This window comes from Galleria mellonella, unplaced genomic scaffold (assembly GCF_026898425.1).
Source record: "Galleria mellonella isolate WM207_F2 unplaced genomic scaffold, CSIRO_AGI_GalMel_v1 utg184, whole genome shotgun sequence".
NCBI lineage: Eukaryota > Metazoa > Arthropoda > Insecta > Lepidoptera > Pyralidae > Galleria > Galleria mellonella.
In genome coordinates this window covers 9,059,251-9,076,710 of record NW_026442025.1, presented here as the reverse complement: position 1 = coordinate 9,076,710, position 17,460 = coordinate 9,059,251, and the positions used below count along the sequence as shown (strand labels likewise).

At 32.1% G+C, this 17,460-nt stretch overlaps 2 protein-coding genes across 3 annotated transcripts in view; both read right to left on the bottom strand.

The window, feature by feature from the left end:
• The window catches only part of LOC113512106 (synaptotagmin-10-like), a 125,003-nt gene that overhangs the window by 62,887 nt on the left and 44,656 nt on the right, over positions 1 to 17,460 (bottom strand). For both annotated transcript variants that reach the window (XM_031909228.2, XM_052893915.1), the window contains exons 2-3: positions 6,374 to 6,527; positions 4,661 to 4,802 (exon numbers count right to left, since the gene is read on the bottom strand). In XM_031909228.2, coding sequence (XP_031765088.1) covers positions 4,661 to 4,802; positions 6,374 to 6,527 — 296 coding nt within the window. The remainder of the gene's footprint in view (positions 1 to 4,660; positions 4,803 to 6,373; positions 6,528 to 17,460) is intronic.
• On the bottom strand, positions 13,092 to 13,814 carry LOC116412952 (bombyxin A-1 homolog). Its single transcript, XM_031909229.2, has one exon. The coding sequence runs from the start codon at positions 13,771 to 13,773 to the stop codon at positions 13,462 to 13,464; it is 312 nt and encodes a 103-aa protein (XP_031765089.2). The 5' UTR covers positions 13,774 to 13,814; the 3' UTR covers positions 13,092 to 13,461.

Genomic DNA, 17,460 nt, shown 5'->3' with positions numbered 1-17,460 from the left:
CTCAAACTTAAACTCTCTTAAACTCCTTCAAAAAATCTATTCAAAAATCTTCCCAAAAATTCCAGTCATCGCTGCGTTTGTCCGACGTGATAACATATAAGTATAAACTCCCCAGTGAAAGTATCAATAATATGTGACCAAAGTGTGAAAAGCGGAGGATCACACATATTGAAATGTATGGAATTACCTCTATATTTATGCAAGTAGTGTAGTAAGAAAATAGTTAATTAATTAAGAGGTTTAATAATTGCTAATTTAGCACTGCACGGCACAGCATTGTTCGAGCTTTATGTGTCGCCCCACCAGTCGTATCTTAATTTACTTTATTTATATATAGTATATAAGATCATTTTTTCTGATAATATTGACAAAAGACGATTTCAAATGTATTACAGAGTCAGTAGATATAGGTAACTCAAGACCGTTCCTTACGGCGGTCTATGGGGGAAACCTATGTCCAGCAGTGGACGCATAATGACTGAAATGATGATGATGATGATGATAAATAGATAGATAGATAGATAATTTATTTGCATTACTTACAGCACACAAATTACAACATACATACACAAAAAGAAAAGCAGGATAACAAAAATGTCAAAAAAAAATACACAAAGCCAAATACAACTTTCGCTTGTGAGTGTGCCTTAGCAATACAAAATGGCCACAACTCAGTTTATTGCTTCGCCCTTTGTAAAATAAATATTACAAATGACTAATAAAGTTAGAAATCTGTTATACGTCACTATCAAACTCGTCGTATCAATATTTCCCGTAACAAAAGACATTGGGGAAGGCCTATATCCAGCAGTGGATAGATACAGGCCTATTGAACAGAATTGATGATCAATGCCCTACCTTAAAATGAAAGGCCCCAAGACAATTTTTTTTTAATAGATGATAATGGAATGGTAACTCCGCCTGTGTTATCGGTATACACTGGCGGGGCATCAGTGAGAAATGATAGGTGAGGATGAAAAGACAGGTCAGTTAGCTCATCGTGATGAATACACTTGGAATTCGACACGATGGTTTCCAGGGGGGACCACGTGGAGGTCGACCTGCTTGGGTATATTGCTAGCAATCGGGCCCTTAGTGGAATTATTAACAATCCCTCCCCCCGCCCCAAGAAAATTAGACAGATTCGCTTTTTCGCAGTGACTTAATTACGGCTTCTGCCTTACTAAAAAGTTCTTTTGGCCTACCTTAAACTTGGGCCTAGCTACGGCCCTGAGCGACGGTTACCACATTCCACTTGTTTACCTTTTAAAGTTGCGTAAAAAGAGACATACATACAAAATGAAACCCTAAAAAGCCACCGTTTAACTATCTATTGAATATAAAGTGCCTAAAACTCGCGAACTTGTTATCTACTAGTTATTACACTAGGTATAAGGATTATAAACGTGAAAGTTTGTGAAAATGGCTGGATAGATTATCTAGATTTACGATATGCGAGGAATATAAATGTTACAAAGTAAATCTTTACATGTACGATTATGTCGTTGGATTGAGAATATTCAGAAATGTAAATACTACATAAGATATCGACAGCTTACGAGAATAACATACGAGTGTAACATACAACACAATGGTAACACTCGAGAAATGCCTCTGAATATCCTATCAAGGATAAGTCTTTTTTAGTTTCTTTATTTGATTTATTGAAGATTTTTTTCTACAACAAAACCGGCAAAATTAGTGTAATCAATCTATCCGCGTATTATACCAAACATTTTTTGTATTGATACATTGCAAGAAGTTAGTGGATGGAGGTGGCTCAGAAACGTTTCTTATGGCAGTGTATGGGAAAAGCCTATGTTCAGTATTGGACATATAATGGCTGATATGATGATAATGACAATGATGGTTTTTTCGTAATGTGATCAATAAAGAATCATTAAAATCTATTCAAACATTGCGTACACATAAGAAATATATTTAAAATTAATTCCATTCTCACCCATCAAACTTCCCTACCCTTTCCAAATTACTTAAACTTCTAGTCAATATTAGTTTGGTCATTATTGAAAAACACTAATTATTGCAGCAAAAATATGCCGACTTGTAAAATTTCAAATGTAGACTTAGCATTTATCAATATTTTCGTATATAGCCTATGATTCCTACCTGCTTACCGAGAGACGTATTACACAAGATTCTGTCACTGGTATATAAAAAATGTCTATTGAAAATATAACTGCTAATCCAACATGAGAATATATAAACGATAAAATCTTTGTACCTTTAAGAAAAGAAATATTTTTATACTCGTATATTGTAGACACCGACGTCTGGGTTACAATTCCTAGAAATACAGATCAGTAACATAATATTTACACATTTTACCCATTTATTTTTCCATCGAAAACACAAATTATAAAAGTTCAAGTTCAAAAACAAACATCTTCATAATACGATACTTGGGTTTCTTAGAAAATCTAAGATCTATTTAAAAGATGTCAGCAAAAAATGTTTACTAACCAAAAAGTGCGACCGGTGTTTATCAATACATACTCTTTGAAAGCATTCTGTTGTTGTTCGTACATTATGTGAAATTTATTATCCTGTCATTTATGAAATTGCATTAAGATATACATAATCCCATATCATGAGAGAAGAAATATGTTAAGTAAAAATTCCGATCGTTGCGAAACAAGATCTACCTATCTACAAAAACATAAGATTCTGCGTTTAGAAACAGAGGCTGATCATTGATCACAGATCGAGCTCTAATGAATTCTAATCGATTTTTCTTTTATTGAGAAACAAAATGTTCTTATTCATCCCCAGAATCTCATAAGAGAGTACGAATGGATATAGGTACACACGAAGGCAAGAAAAAAACTCGGAATACACTAAGCCGCCTGGCTACAGTACACTAGGCCATTATCATTCCTCTCCTACTAAGCATAGTCGTTAATGGGTTATTATTGTTATGGAAAAATGTATAGAAAAAAGATTAACTGAAGTAATTCTCATTGTTTCATAAGGGATTATTAAATTGGTAAGTCAATTCTTTGAACGGAGAGATTGATTTTCACTGTACCACGTTATAAAATAATAAACAAGAATGTTCTAAGAAATGATTAACTACTCGAAAGTTTGGTAAATAACACTGAAGAATATTGCCAAGAATTCATCGTCGGCAAAATATTAAAATGATCGGAAAGAGGCGAAGGCGGATAAATTCAGGTAAATTATACTTAAATTTTCAAAGCTTTCGCTGAATCAAACCTGATACTAGAATAAGGTATTACTGAGCCTGTATCAACATTTTTCTGAATTGTTAATCTCCGTTACTTTGTAAATATTATAAAACGTTATTTTTTTTCTGTAAAAAAATGCTGCCTCTATTCGTTCTTTGATAATAAAGTTGTTCTTTATACCACTTGAAATGGTACATAAACCATTTAAAAAAGGTTAACCTACAGACACTCTTCGTCTCTTCGCCTTTTATCCTGTTGATACAATACGACACCAACTTTCCCTTCCCGTGCTTCCTTCTATCTTACACTCTCTTATAATTTTTCAGAAGTTATATATATATATATATATATATATATATATATATATATATATATATATATATATATATATATATATATATATATATATATATATATATGTGTGTGTGTGTGTGTGTGTATATATATATATGTATGTATGTATATAGTACCAAAGGTTTCAATCCTTACATAGTCGTACCTTTACTTCATCAACCTTTATAATTCTTGAGTCCTCCCTCACATTAAACAAGGTCTATAATTATTCCATAATGTTATTTTTTAATATATAATTCTCGTAATAAAACAAAAAAATATCATCTTACATGGAACAATGTTTAAAATAATATCTGCGGTAGACATTGTCTTACGGTGAAGAATATTACTACAAATTTTCCTATAAGAAGTCTCTGGTTTTTACATTGGCCGCTATAAACCACATCACGCCGCCGGCACCGATAAGAACTCCGCTGATATGAAATAAAGCCTTTATATCCGTATATGTATCTAATGGAAAAACTTAAAGCTCGAGGCCCAATACGAAGAACAAAGGTTTATTCAAGGGCCCGTACAAACAAATATTGGGCGAATAAAGACAATAAAAAGATAACGCATTTTCTTTTAAGATGCTTAAAATGATACTTGATGGAAAGTAGTAACTATTGTCTATAAACATGAACAACATCATGGGTGTCACAGAATACACTGTGATTTCCATATTACATTTATATTATAAATGTTACTACTTTTGAGAACTAAGGTATTGTGCCCCTGTACCCTATGATTTTACTTCTATATCCCGCCCTTCAAACTAAAACACAGTCAGTCAATGCTTGCATTGCATGTAGTCTCTGTCAGGTATACTTAGGTAACTTAAGTTATGATGTTTTTTTTTTGCATTATAGGTTTTTGTATTTTATATGTGTAAAAATATTAATTCACTCGTGCACCACCGACCCACTTCTATATTCTCCTTTAATCAAAGGTTGTCTTTAACGATAAGACTAGTTTTTATACATTTACGTATTAGATTTATGTATATATTTTCATTTGTACTTTATGCTATTGTATTTCACTTGAATTGTTTTTACATTATTGTATATTTTTATGTTTCTGATGCAATAAAGAGTTATATAAATAAATAAATAAATTACCTTTTTCCCTTGATCTTTATGCTCCTGGACATATTCTTGCTTCAACGGTTCAGTCTGTAAATCTGGCAGGGAGTGGCTGATACGTATGGCTGCTTGACGAGACAACGAATCACAGTTACTATCCTCTGATTCCCGTCTAGTCCTGTAAAGAAATAGTACGATATATTTCGATTTTTAGCACCTACATCTTTTTACATTTTTTAGTGTGATGAGAAAGCAAGGATATAATAGTCTCTTTACTAGCAATATACGCTGTCAAATAAACCTTGGTAAGAATCGCATTGTAGTCCTCAGGAATGATGACGCATGAATCCATAATGCTGTTCATATAAGGGATGTCATGGGTGATACAGTATACTCTGTTATATCCATAGTACTTAGGCGACAGTTACCACTTTCCATCAGATGAGACGTCAGTTTGTTGGCTATTTTAAATATCATAAAAAAGAAGAAACCAAACGAGGGATCATGTGGAGGATTTCCGAAAGGAAATCACCCTGATTAATTAACAGTAATAATCCCAATGGACTGATCTGTCTTCCTCCTCACTTATCACCACTCGCTGATAAAAAATATAGAGATTTTTTAACGAACTATTTATTCCATTTTCATCCAACAACTAAAAAATATACAGAACTTCCAGTGACGCAAATCCGATCAATAATTACAGTCGTGAATATATTAAGAATAATGTATAATCAAGTCCAACATCTTAAAAATAATTTGTCATCAATAGAAAATTACGAAATCTTATAAAGTTGAAGAACCGAATTACATTAATGAAAATATTAATGATCCCATAAGAATAAGATGAAGAACTCTCAAATGAATTACGAAAATTAATCAAATGAAACGATATTGTACTCATTTTCCACAGTAATCCTATTAATATTACAAATGTGAAAGTTTGTAACGACGAACGAATAGATAGATGGAAATCAGTTGCTCTTTCAGATAAAAACTACTGAGCAAATTTGAATGACATTTGGTACAAAGGTTTGATTGTAACTTAGTACATAGAATACTTTATGACTCACGCGGGTGAAGCCGCTTTATACAGTAATTCTTCCCCATTCCCCCCTGAAAAAATATGTTAATTTATTGAGTAGTCATTTGCCCATAATCCAGTAACTAGTAGCTGCACATAACATTCTTCATAATTCACTAAGCAACTTAGAACTTCTGCACACCTAACGGTATAAAAACATGTTTCAATATCGAAACCATCACTGGCATGACGTCTTTAAACTTTAACTTATTCTGCGTAAGACGTGGCGTAGTTTCCGAAATGCTGCCCAGCTGAGTTGAATTCATCGATCGACTTCTCGGTTGAAGTTACACTACCTAACCTAATTTGATAATTTGGCACACAAGTTTTTTTTTTGGTTTAAATTTTTTGAAGAAATAATTACCTTCTTTAGATATCGGTCCTATCGTGCCCATTTATTATATTTTATAGTTACTTACAACTTGCTAGCGATAAAAAGACATGTTTATCCACTAATTGTTTTATCATCATCACATGAGCTCATATGGGTTTTGCCATTAGTTACCATACTTGGTAGGCAGGTTGGTAACCGCAGTCAGGCTTTAGATATGTTTTAGAAGTGACACTGCAGCCCTTCCTTCGTCATCCCTTAATCGACTCTTACGACACCCACGGGAATGGCCTATTCTATACCGGTACCACATGGCCAATTATAAATTATCTACCTGCCCATAATCCAGCGCCAAGTAGCGGCGCACTGGTAGCCCACAGCAGCCAAAAGGACGGCGGCCATCACTGCAAGCAGCAGGGCCGCCGCGTAGTCTACTGTGCTACCGCGCACCGCCGACTGGCCTTCCAGCCCTTCCGGTGGCCACGCAGCTGTAACAAACATTGATGTTTCATGACTAGCTGGTACCCGTGGCTATGCCTGAGTACGTTAGTATCTTATAAAGTAAAATACAACAAATATAGTAATTGTACTTTTTTTATTAGACAAAGGTTCGTCTCAATATAAGCTGACTACATAATTGACATTTGGCTAGTATATATGGCTTGGCTTTAGCGCCCCTCCTGGCATGGTTTAGCGTGTGGCGGTAGCTGTGGCTGAAAGAGGCTTGGCTCGGCTTTGGCTAGCTAATAGCGATATCTCGTGGCGTGATGTGGCGTTACCAAAATATACTGTTCTCTGTTAATTTCGAATAATTTTGGATTACAAACAAAATCACTTTTACATATATAATAATAGTAAATATTTTGCCCAAAACAGCATTTGATAATATCGCTTTCGGTATCATGTAACTATAAATTACCAGATATAAGGTAATATCTCGCAACATGGCAACAAAACGAATGTAGTATTAAACGGAGACTTTATACAAAAGTGAAGCAGTTATGTTTGCATGGCTGTATTTCGGTTTGAAGGATGGGATATAGCAGTGAATTTACAGGGTACAGAGGAATAACACCTGAGTCCTCAGGAATGGCAACGCATGGGGGTTATTATGAGCGAAACGATACACTCAGTTATGTCCATAGTACTGCTCATGTTTATAGGCGACAGTTACCACTTTCCATCTGGTGGGCCGTCAGCTTGTTTGCCAATCTAAGTTGCACAAAAAAGAAACGTATAATTTGAACCATGGCCAAATTCAATATTGTTTTATTTAGGTAGGCATATTAGCAATATTAAACTTCTCTAGTTATAGTTGTAAACATGTCAGTTCTTATAGTATTAGTTTCAGTTATTATAGCAAAGAGAAGTTATCATTGCCTTAAATATAACTAACTAGTATATTAATTAAACTTACTAGAAGTAGACTACAAAAGACGTCTACATGGCTACCTCTGTCCCATTCGTGTTTCTATAGTGACACAGTTATTTTTTGCATTATAAACTACAATTAATGTGACTGTTATTTATAAAATCATACGAGTACAAATTTGTAAAATGATATTAGGGATGGATTTCGAACTTGGGTTTTTTTTTAATGCATGATAATGGAATAGTAACCCCACCCGCGCTAACGGTATACACCGGCGGGGCACCAGTGAAGGATGATAGGTTGAAGCAGGTCAGTTAGCCCATCGTGACTAATTCAATAAGAATTGTTCACGATGGTTTCCAGGGGAAACCACGTGGAGGTCGACCTAATAGGGCAAATTGCTAACAATGGGGCTGTCAAACTCCATTGCTAACAATCCCTTTCCCCCCATCCTCGAACTTGGATACCTCGGTCCACAATTAAGTGGTAATTGCTTATTATACTTATTAATAACTAGCTCTCCATACCATATAGCAGGTGTATAACAAATTTTATAGTAATTAGTTACGGTGGTATAAAATAACAAACTAATTCGTTTTTACATTTGTAATATTATTAAGGATGTCAAAGTGAGTTTGTTTGTTTGTTACCTCTTGGCACATTAACCAATCACTATGTAATTTAGTACACAGGTATTATATGGAATATAGAAGAACATAGGCTATTTTTCATCACGCTTATTAAACATATACTGGTTACACAGAGGAAGTCGCGGATTAATGCTAGTGTATAATATCAGGCAGTAAGGATTCAAGTTCCACCATGTACCAGCTGACACAAATTAACAACTTTGATGTTTGTATAAATTATTGATGATACGTATACCTTCAGTGACCTTCAATTGTCGATATCATCAATCGTTACCCCAGTTAGATCATAATTATAACTGACACGTTTAACGGAATCACAAACCGCGTTCCCGAACTTTTGGGTGAAGTTAGTTGTTTGATTGTCTATGAATCGTTCAATCGGAGAAATTGGAAGATAAAGTATATTCAATTATCATGTCTTATTCATGTTAAACGTCCCTTAGGAATTCCTGGAAATTCCTGAAGCTATTTATCTATTTATTCTTTATTGCACAATAAAATTTTGTACAAGTGGCGAGCTTAATGCCATATGGCATTCTTTACCAGCTAACCATTAGGTAAAAACAGAAAGCGTATGAAGGGCACATGTAGTGAAAAATATGTGACATAATTATAGAAACATACTGAAATAAATATACATAATAATACATAAGAAATACACATATAACACATTAATACTCCTTTTAATTTATGTAGTTATACTAATATGATAATATTGATAGTTATCGCAAAATTTTTTTATTAAAAGATTACAAATTGAAAGGTAATCAAGTCATTAAGCAAAGAAAATATGGTTATAGTATGAGATTCTTGTTGAGATTTTTCCAGTAGACTACAGCATGGGGTTCTTCAAAAAAGGGATAAATAGGGTTCTGCAGGGTCAGAAACGTGCAGGTAATGCCCCTGGAAATGCTATACCGTAGTCTATGAACACCTAATACAGAACAACAATGTGCCTATTTATCTATCTAAAATGCTTGATAATAAAATACTTCATAAATTGAGCTTATCACTGTAAAATGTGGAGAAACTTAATAATCGAGGAATGAGCAGCAGCGTCTCTCTTCAAACATCACCAAAACGATGATGATCCACTCCGGTAAAGCTACGGGAAACAGCGTGTAGCTTCACAAATTAGGCTTACTACTGGAATATATACATGTATTATCTATACATATAAGAATCAACTACTGTTCATCAATATCGTTAAAACTCAAAAATGGCTTGTCCGATTTGAATAGTTCTTTTTTTTTTTACTCATTATAATAGAGGAGAGGATTAAAAGAAAAAAATAATCTAAAAACACCTAAAACTTTGCTGAAAAATCATAAAATTAAATATATTTAATTTTAAAATATTATTAATCTTAAAGTTTTAGGTTATAAGGTAATTTTGTATGGGAATCGCTACTTCTTACTTTATAACTGCATTTTATTACTTTTAATGGACGACGTTGTAGATCATATTAAGTTCCCCGGTTTTTCTATATAATAAGTTACTACTAACGTAAAACAAAAATAATAATAGTCATTAAATAAACTTTGTTGTTTTCTACCATTTTATATACATTAATAACTAATTATATTACAATAGCTAACTACAAACTGTAGCAACTTTATGATTTATGGCGTGTAAAATGTAATTTTGCAAATATCTAAATAACATAACCGACATCGGGATTACGCGAAGTTTCGCCATTTTAAGTTTAAATCTGTTTATTCGGGGAAATAACGAGCACACAGCCGCCTGTGTTTAATTGGGTTTGAAATTCTTATGATGGATTGTTTATTTCTTAATTACAAAAAAAAATCACGTTTAAAATTATTTGTTTGAACTTTGAAGGCTTTTATATATCACTACATAGTATAAAATGAAGTCGCTGTCGTTGTCTGTCCGTCCCTATGTATGCTTAAATCTTTAAAACTACGCAACAGATTTTGAAACAGTTTTTTTTTAATAGATTGAGTGATTCAAGAGAAAGGTTTATATGTATAATATAGTAGAGAAACATTGATAATTTTGAAGATTTCTAATGTGATGAGATGTAGTGTGCACCCGTGCGAAGCCAGGACGGGTCGCTAGTATAATTATATAATGGTCTAATGGGAAACTGAGGAGCGAGGAAAAGCAATCGGTGCAATATGCATTACGCAACGCTATGTTAGTACAATCAATGTAGCTCTGTATATGAGCGTACACAGCACACCTACAAACCAATATGAAACACACACATCTATGAAACATATCGCAGTTAGGTATCCGACACAAAATATAATACGTATATTACAACAAGTGGTTACTCTCTAAACAGCTCGTGCCACTAAATGGGATTTAAATAATGGCCACTTAGAAATCGCCCATAAACAGTTTGTTCACCCCTAAACTTGACGAAAGTTTAAGCAACACCCGTACTTTCTTGGCGCTATTTGCTCGTTAAAATTCAGTTTAGAATGCTTGCGATACGATTAAGTCTCAACTTAAGCTGTTTGTTGTGGTCACGAGCATATTTTGTTAACTGTGTTAAATGTATGTATATGTACACATAATATATTACGATAAAATATTATTTATGAGCACTTAAATAAAAAGCAATAAATATATGTTAAAATAATATTTATACTAGACGTATAAAGAAATAAAGATTGCTGTAAATAATTAAAATCATGCAAATGGAGGTTTTATCGCTAAGCAATGGTTTGCGGACAATCTTTACTTAGATGTCATATTAAAAAAAAATTGGCTAACATTATTTTGCCTTTATCGAGAAATCTAGAATCTAGAAAAGTCAAGGTGAAAAAGACATTTTCAAGACATGACTTCATAACAGATGGGCGAGCCATGATTGCGTTCAACCATATTTTAGGGAGAACAGAAACCCAGTCCACCAGACCGTCACCCGTCTGGTCATAAATTAACTGCCAATACTAAAATGTAAGGGTGCGAGGGAAACGACTGATTTATTGCATTCTCAAAATTGATTCAAGCAATTTATTTTAAATTTACTATACACAGAATTAAATAAAAGTAATTCCATTCCTTTAAAGGAAAGTTTCACCATTAAAATTGAACAATTTTATGTTTTGAAAGAGACGGGAATTAACGCGATTATTTGGATATACAATGATAATTCACCTGAACTACCTCGACAATTGTATCAGGTTACACCAACCGTGATTATAAGCCAAATGTAACGCGAAAGTCTAACAGTTAATATTGAAGAATTTTCCCAAAAACAAAATTGATAGAAAAACCACAATTAATATTGTTTCTCCCATCCTCACAGTGAGCCGTATTAATGTTACCACTATAACATTTAATTAGTTAGTTTAGTCAGTTTTAATCAGTTTAGTTAGTTTAATTAGTTATTTATTAGTTTAGCGAAGTAATGTGTATTTTTACTTTTAAATATATTCTTATTTTTTTTATAATAAAGAAGCACCACAAAATAAATGAATATTTATTTTATTTTACATAATTTTATCATTACTTCTCTTTTGTGTTCGAATTTGTTTAAGCAGAAATCTTAACAGTGAAACGAAGACGAAGTATACAAATGGGCTTTCTCCTTTAAGGACTTTGTATTACTTTTTACCTAAATTTGAAGTTCAATCCATCTTACAATCTACAAAAGATGTCATTGTTGATAGAAGTAGGTACTACAGGAAATAAGAAGGTATTCTAAAGGCAACGATAATAAAGGCTACCCCTTCGGTACTTATTTCTACCAAAATCTATTCTTCGTCTGTGTAAATTAAGTAAAATCCAACTTCGAGTGACTAGAGTTAGTTGTTCACAATTTGTTTTACTAAATGATTTAATTATTTAGTAAAACAAATTATGATTGATTTTCCTGTAATAAAGGAATAATTTTAGGTTTTCAGGATTAATATTATATTACTTGTAGTGGACCGGATTAATACATATGTTATACATGTCAAGTAAATATTTTTGAGAGAACAAAACACAAATTGAAAAAAATACAACTGATTATTTAGAGATCACCACACAAGTAAACTGTATCAAAAGCATAACTTATTATCAAAATTAGTTAAGAATTGGCATAACGTAATCGCATAACATAGTAAAAAAAGTTAAGGGGAATTTATCTTATTTACTTGACGCACATAACAGAACAAACAGCATGATTTAGTAATAAATACGACTATAACAAAGCCATTCGGTTGCAAAAAAGGAAAAAATGTTACGTTAAAATTCCAACAATAGTTTATGATAAAAATTAAAAAAACACAAAAAGAAACAAAAGAAAGATAAATCAAAAACAAAAGTTAAATTAAAAGCTTTTAAACATTAGATTATTCAAGTAATTTCAAACAATAGTTTACGATATTGATTATGACTGTATCCAAATATACCTCTTTCTTTTAGAATACACTTAAATATATTTTCCTTGATAAACGTCTATTAAAACATATTTATAACAAATTTACTTTGCAAGTAATTTACTTTATTCGAGGATGAAAACGATTCAAACCATTCCCTGGTTTTTCAAAGTAGACAACATTGATTAATCTTTGGAAAATGTTTCCACTGCGGTGTACTTTGGAAACAATGGTTTTTAATGGGAGCTGGCTTTTGAGATGGCTGGTATTAAATCGGCTTATGAAAGCACATAAAAGTATAAAAACAGAAAAAACCAGTTAAGAGTATCTAAGTCAAAGCAAGCCATTTATTAAAATAAATTTCAGATTTTACTATTTTTTTAGAGCGATATTGTATAGTGAAAAATTAGAATAAAGAGACAGTATGCGAGAGAAGCAAACAATTGATGAACCAAGAATTTGCTTTTTACTAAATATATATGAGAAGTATAATAAAAAAAAAACGAGAAAAAAGAGAAACACAGAATAAAAACAGAAAGAAAAAGAATCAGTTAGAAAAAAAAAAGAATTGTCTTATGGACAGACAAATAACGTTAAAACTTATGATTAACATAATATAGAGTTATATAACAATAAAATATAGACAAATTGATATTCACTTAGCGCTTAGGAAATCAATAAAGAAGTTAATTCATCATGAAACCATCAACCATTTATTTAACACCATTTCTTTAATCATCATGTTCATATCGGTCACATGTCAGTAAATCTTAAACTAAGTATTTTAAAACTAAGTATCTACTCTATACTAGTTTTATAAAAAAGTAACCCTGACTTGGCTAACTGAGTCTTCACTGTTAAGTCAAAACTATGACATTTTCATTGACGATTCTTCGTTTACAGGAAACAAATTAAAAAAAAAGATCAAAAATTCATTCTTTAAAAGTCCATTAATTTTGTACTTGAAAACATGGTAGATTCTTGTTAAGATATAAAGACACCAACAAACATATACCATTATGATCTATAAGATCTGCTTAAAATAGTATTCTTGCATCGTCTAACAGTATGTCATTAATTCCGATATCGAGCAAGGCTTCAAACAGCACTCTGATGCCACTCCTTGCCTCTTGCCCCTCACACCGTCCAAAGCTCTTATCTTCGGTAGACCCAACCAGGACCAATCATTTTCGATATCGTTCGAGAAGCCGTCGTAAGTCCTTTTCACGTGATCTTGGTATGGGCATAAGAAAGCCAGTGCGTCTGATAATTTTCTGCCGCAGAATTGTTTTACTGGTACCGTCACCATCGAGTTTATCGACGCGAATGATACGATGACGACAAACACATAGATGAGAATATTGACTTTCATGATTAAAAAGACTGTCAGCAAAGGTCCTTATAGCGCAACAAGTCGACTCCGAATGTGCTTCGAGAGGCGACGTCACTTATTTTATACTGAAAGCTGCTTATTAATATTCTAATACATATTTAAATTTCATTACGTATTAAGCACATTTTCATAATTATTTTAAGGACATGTGACAATATCGTATACGGCGTGGGTTATCCTGTCATATGTCTTTATAATCAGATCCTGTGGCCATTGAATGTAAGTTGCTAAGGAAGATGTCATTTTCACGTACCTACACACTTCTAATCGAGGATTTACATATTAATGAGCATGTATTTATTGTACAATAACATGTTGTTACACATTTTCTAGGTAGGATTAAATTAAATTTTGACATGACCTCACATGTCACATGGGTCTCATTCACACCGTATACACATCTTCAAACTGGCTTCATTCACACATTTACGAATCGTAAATTAATACGAATCGTTATTTTATTTTGACAATGGCCATAAGATTTGTAATAAAAATACAGGCGATTTAATAACTTCTTCATTTTTGAAGTCATTTAAAAATTACCTGTTCGTTTATTAAAACGGTCCCATAACAAGTAACGATGAAAAATTCGTACGCGATTGTGACGTGTGTCTCGTATATCACGTTCAGTTCTAATAATAATCGTTATTTAGGTTCAAGAATTCTATCAAAGATCCCAATCATAAGGATATATATTTTGTTTGTTTTTACTATCATCAGGAGTCATTGTACAAAGAGTAACAGAAGTGATTACCGTCTATATTAACTTTTTTATTTTAGCGCTGTATATTTTATGTTTTATATGAGACGGGAATTAATTCGATTATTTAGATAAACTATGATAAATTTACTTGAATCTCGACGTTTCGACCAAGTTATGTCAGCCGTGGTCACGAGTAGACTGATGTAGCGCCTTCATGTCTCCGCTTCCGAGGCAGAAACATTTTCTTCTACCCACTCATTGTCCCACATTTTACTAATTGGGTCACTAAAAATTAGCGTCTATTTTTTAAATAATACGGTCAGTGAAAATGAACAATATTATCTGAAAAACAACAAAGAATTTTGAGTTGTCATATTAAAACGACGCGAACTTTAATTAAAAGTTTTCTCGTTTTTCGTAATAATTTAAATATCACTCTATAAAGGGATGTTTGTACAATCTAAAGTTCCAAGAATCGATTTAACATACATATCCACGTATTTGCACTTTAAAATTTTTATCGTTTTTACAATAAAGTAAGCAGGTTGTTTGCTCATCGCGCAGTATCCCTTTAGCTTGAACGTTAAAAATATTTTGCTGGAATATCGTTAAAAAATTTTATACGCTGCCATAGTCTATCATCCGATTCATTGGTTGTATCCACTCTAGTAAATTGACTACATAATAAACTCTGAAAAATATCGAAAAAAAATAGTAAATATATAATATAGTCAATCGTTGTTGTTTTATAAATAATTAGGCTAAAGATTTTGTTCACGAATTATATTTTAAGCAATTTCCAAATTTAATGGAGGAGTTTTTATTGTAGGCATGTTTCGCGATATCTTGATCAGTTTTTTACTGATTTTAATAATTATTTTTGCAAATAAGTAGAGTATAGAATGTTTATACTGGTTCCTTATTAATATTATGATATTTAAAGTACCATAAATTTATTTAAAGTGAAATGCTCGAACACCATAATTATGAAAACTGCTAATCTAAGATATGATGAAACTACGCTACTTATACAAAAGTTTAATATAAAACTTGCACAAAAAATATAATTAATTAATCAAAATCTGTTGCGCGGTTTAGGAGGAGTAAGTGGAGAAATAGACAGACGACGACAGCAACTTCATTTGACACTCTTTAACAATATACACTACCTAATGATATAATATTAATAAAATATTTTATTCTACATGCAAGCAAAGCCGCGGGAATATCTATTTCTATCAGATAATAAATATTCAAAAGAAATTCTCATTTTTATTTTTTTGAATTAAATTAACCTAACCGGTGTTTTTACACCGGAAACTAATTTATCTTATGCGACAGCTGGAGAGGAAACGCATTGTAGAAATTCCCTTTTACATTTTTATGAAGAATCACTTCAAGTTTTCTTGAATTCTATATTTTATATTACTGACTTACTAATATAATAAAATTGTAACTGCACAATGTCTGTGCAAGGGAAATATTTATCTTAATAAAATCAATAAATGCTTAAACAAAACTATTTGGGAAATGTATCTATCTGTTTAAATAATATTACTATGTCAATTTACAATTATGTAGTAATTTTTCAAGTGTCCAATCATGAATAAAACTGTCCACTCTAAAATAATTTTGTTTCACTTTTTTACTAAATCGTCTATTTGAAAATATATTAATGGGTACTCTTAAATAATTGTTAGGTTGACTTATATATGTCTTATTATTTATGGAGATTTCATATTAATCAAATGATATCAATCGATTGTTTGTAAGGCAATCTTACCTGAAGCAATCACTTGAAATAACAATAACATCTGACCCAATCAACATTCAGCCGATTATAGCCGACTCAGCTTAACCCAAATTGTTGACCATCACGGATTAAAAGTTATAAACTTTTATTGAGGTTCCGTACCCAAGTAATAAGTGTACCTTATGAAATTCTGCAATTTCAACAGGCTTCAAAAATGGAAGTTTTGAAATTTATTTTTCGTGTATTACGCAATATATTTACCAATTGAGAACTGATTTTAATGATCATTTTTTATCGAATAAGTTTCATTTTATATAGGATTTATACATCTCGAGTTTACATATTATATTCCAAAGGAAATTAGGTTTTAGATTATGTTAATTCTAGGTTAATAATAAGTACTTCCTGAATAGTGCTTTATAAGTAAAAGCACGATTCATATAAGATAAACCTACCTGTATGTACTTGATTTAATCTATAGTATATGAACAATGTTATTCAAATAGGTACTTAAAAGATATTTTAAGTGTAGGATTCAACTACAAATATTTAATGCCTAGATATACCTAGATATGCCTAGATAGATAGATAGAGATAGATATACGTTCTCGGGGTAGATCACCAATGCGATGGACCGACCTCATCAATATGGCCACACAGCAGTCTATTGTGGAATGCTCTCACTCGGCTGTGAACAGAAGTAGATAGAGACATATTGCGAGGACCTCAATCGCGAAGGAGAAGCCTCGTCGACGATCCACTGTCATTGTTAAAACCACGACCACTCTGTCAAGAGTGTACGACTGAAGAGAGAGAGATATATGTATATGAATGAGCTAAGCACATACACGTACACTGAGTATTTTTGCACAATTTGTAAGATAATACGTTCAACTATTAAGCCACTGAACTGATTTCTAATTCAGATTTTTTTTAGTTTATATAATAAAATTAAAACGGTGCTGAAATCAATTCAGCATCATTATCAAATATATATATATATATATATATATATATATATATATATATATATATATATATATATATATATATATTTTTGATATATCTTTTGTTTGTAGTGGATAAATTCAAAAAATAGTTAATCGATTTCGAATATTCTTCACCTGTAAAAAGATACATTATCAGCGAGTAACATATGCTGAAATATATTTAAGAAAAAACTGTATGATACCCCAGGACAGGGTCGCTA

Excerpts from the sequence above, each read along its gene's own strand:
- LOC116412952 (XM_031909229.2), bottom strand. The coding sequence starts at position 13,773 with ATGAAAGTCAATATTCTCATCTATGTGTTTGTCGTCATCGTATCATTC.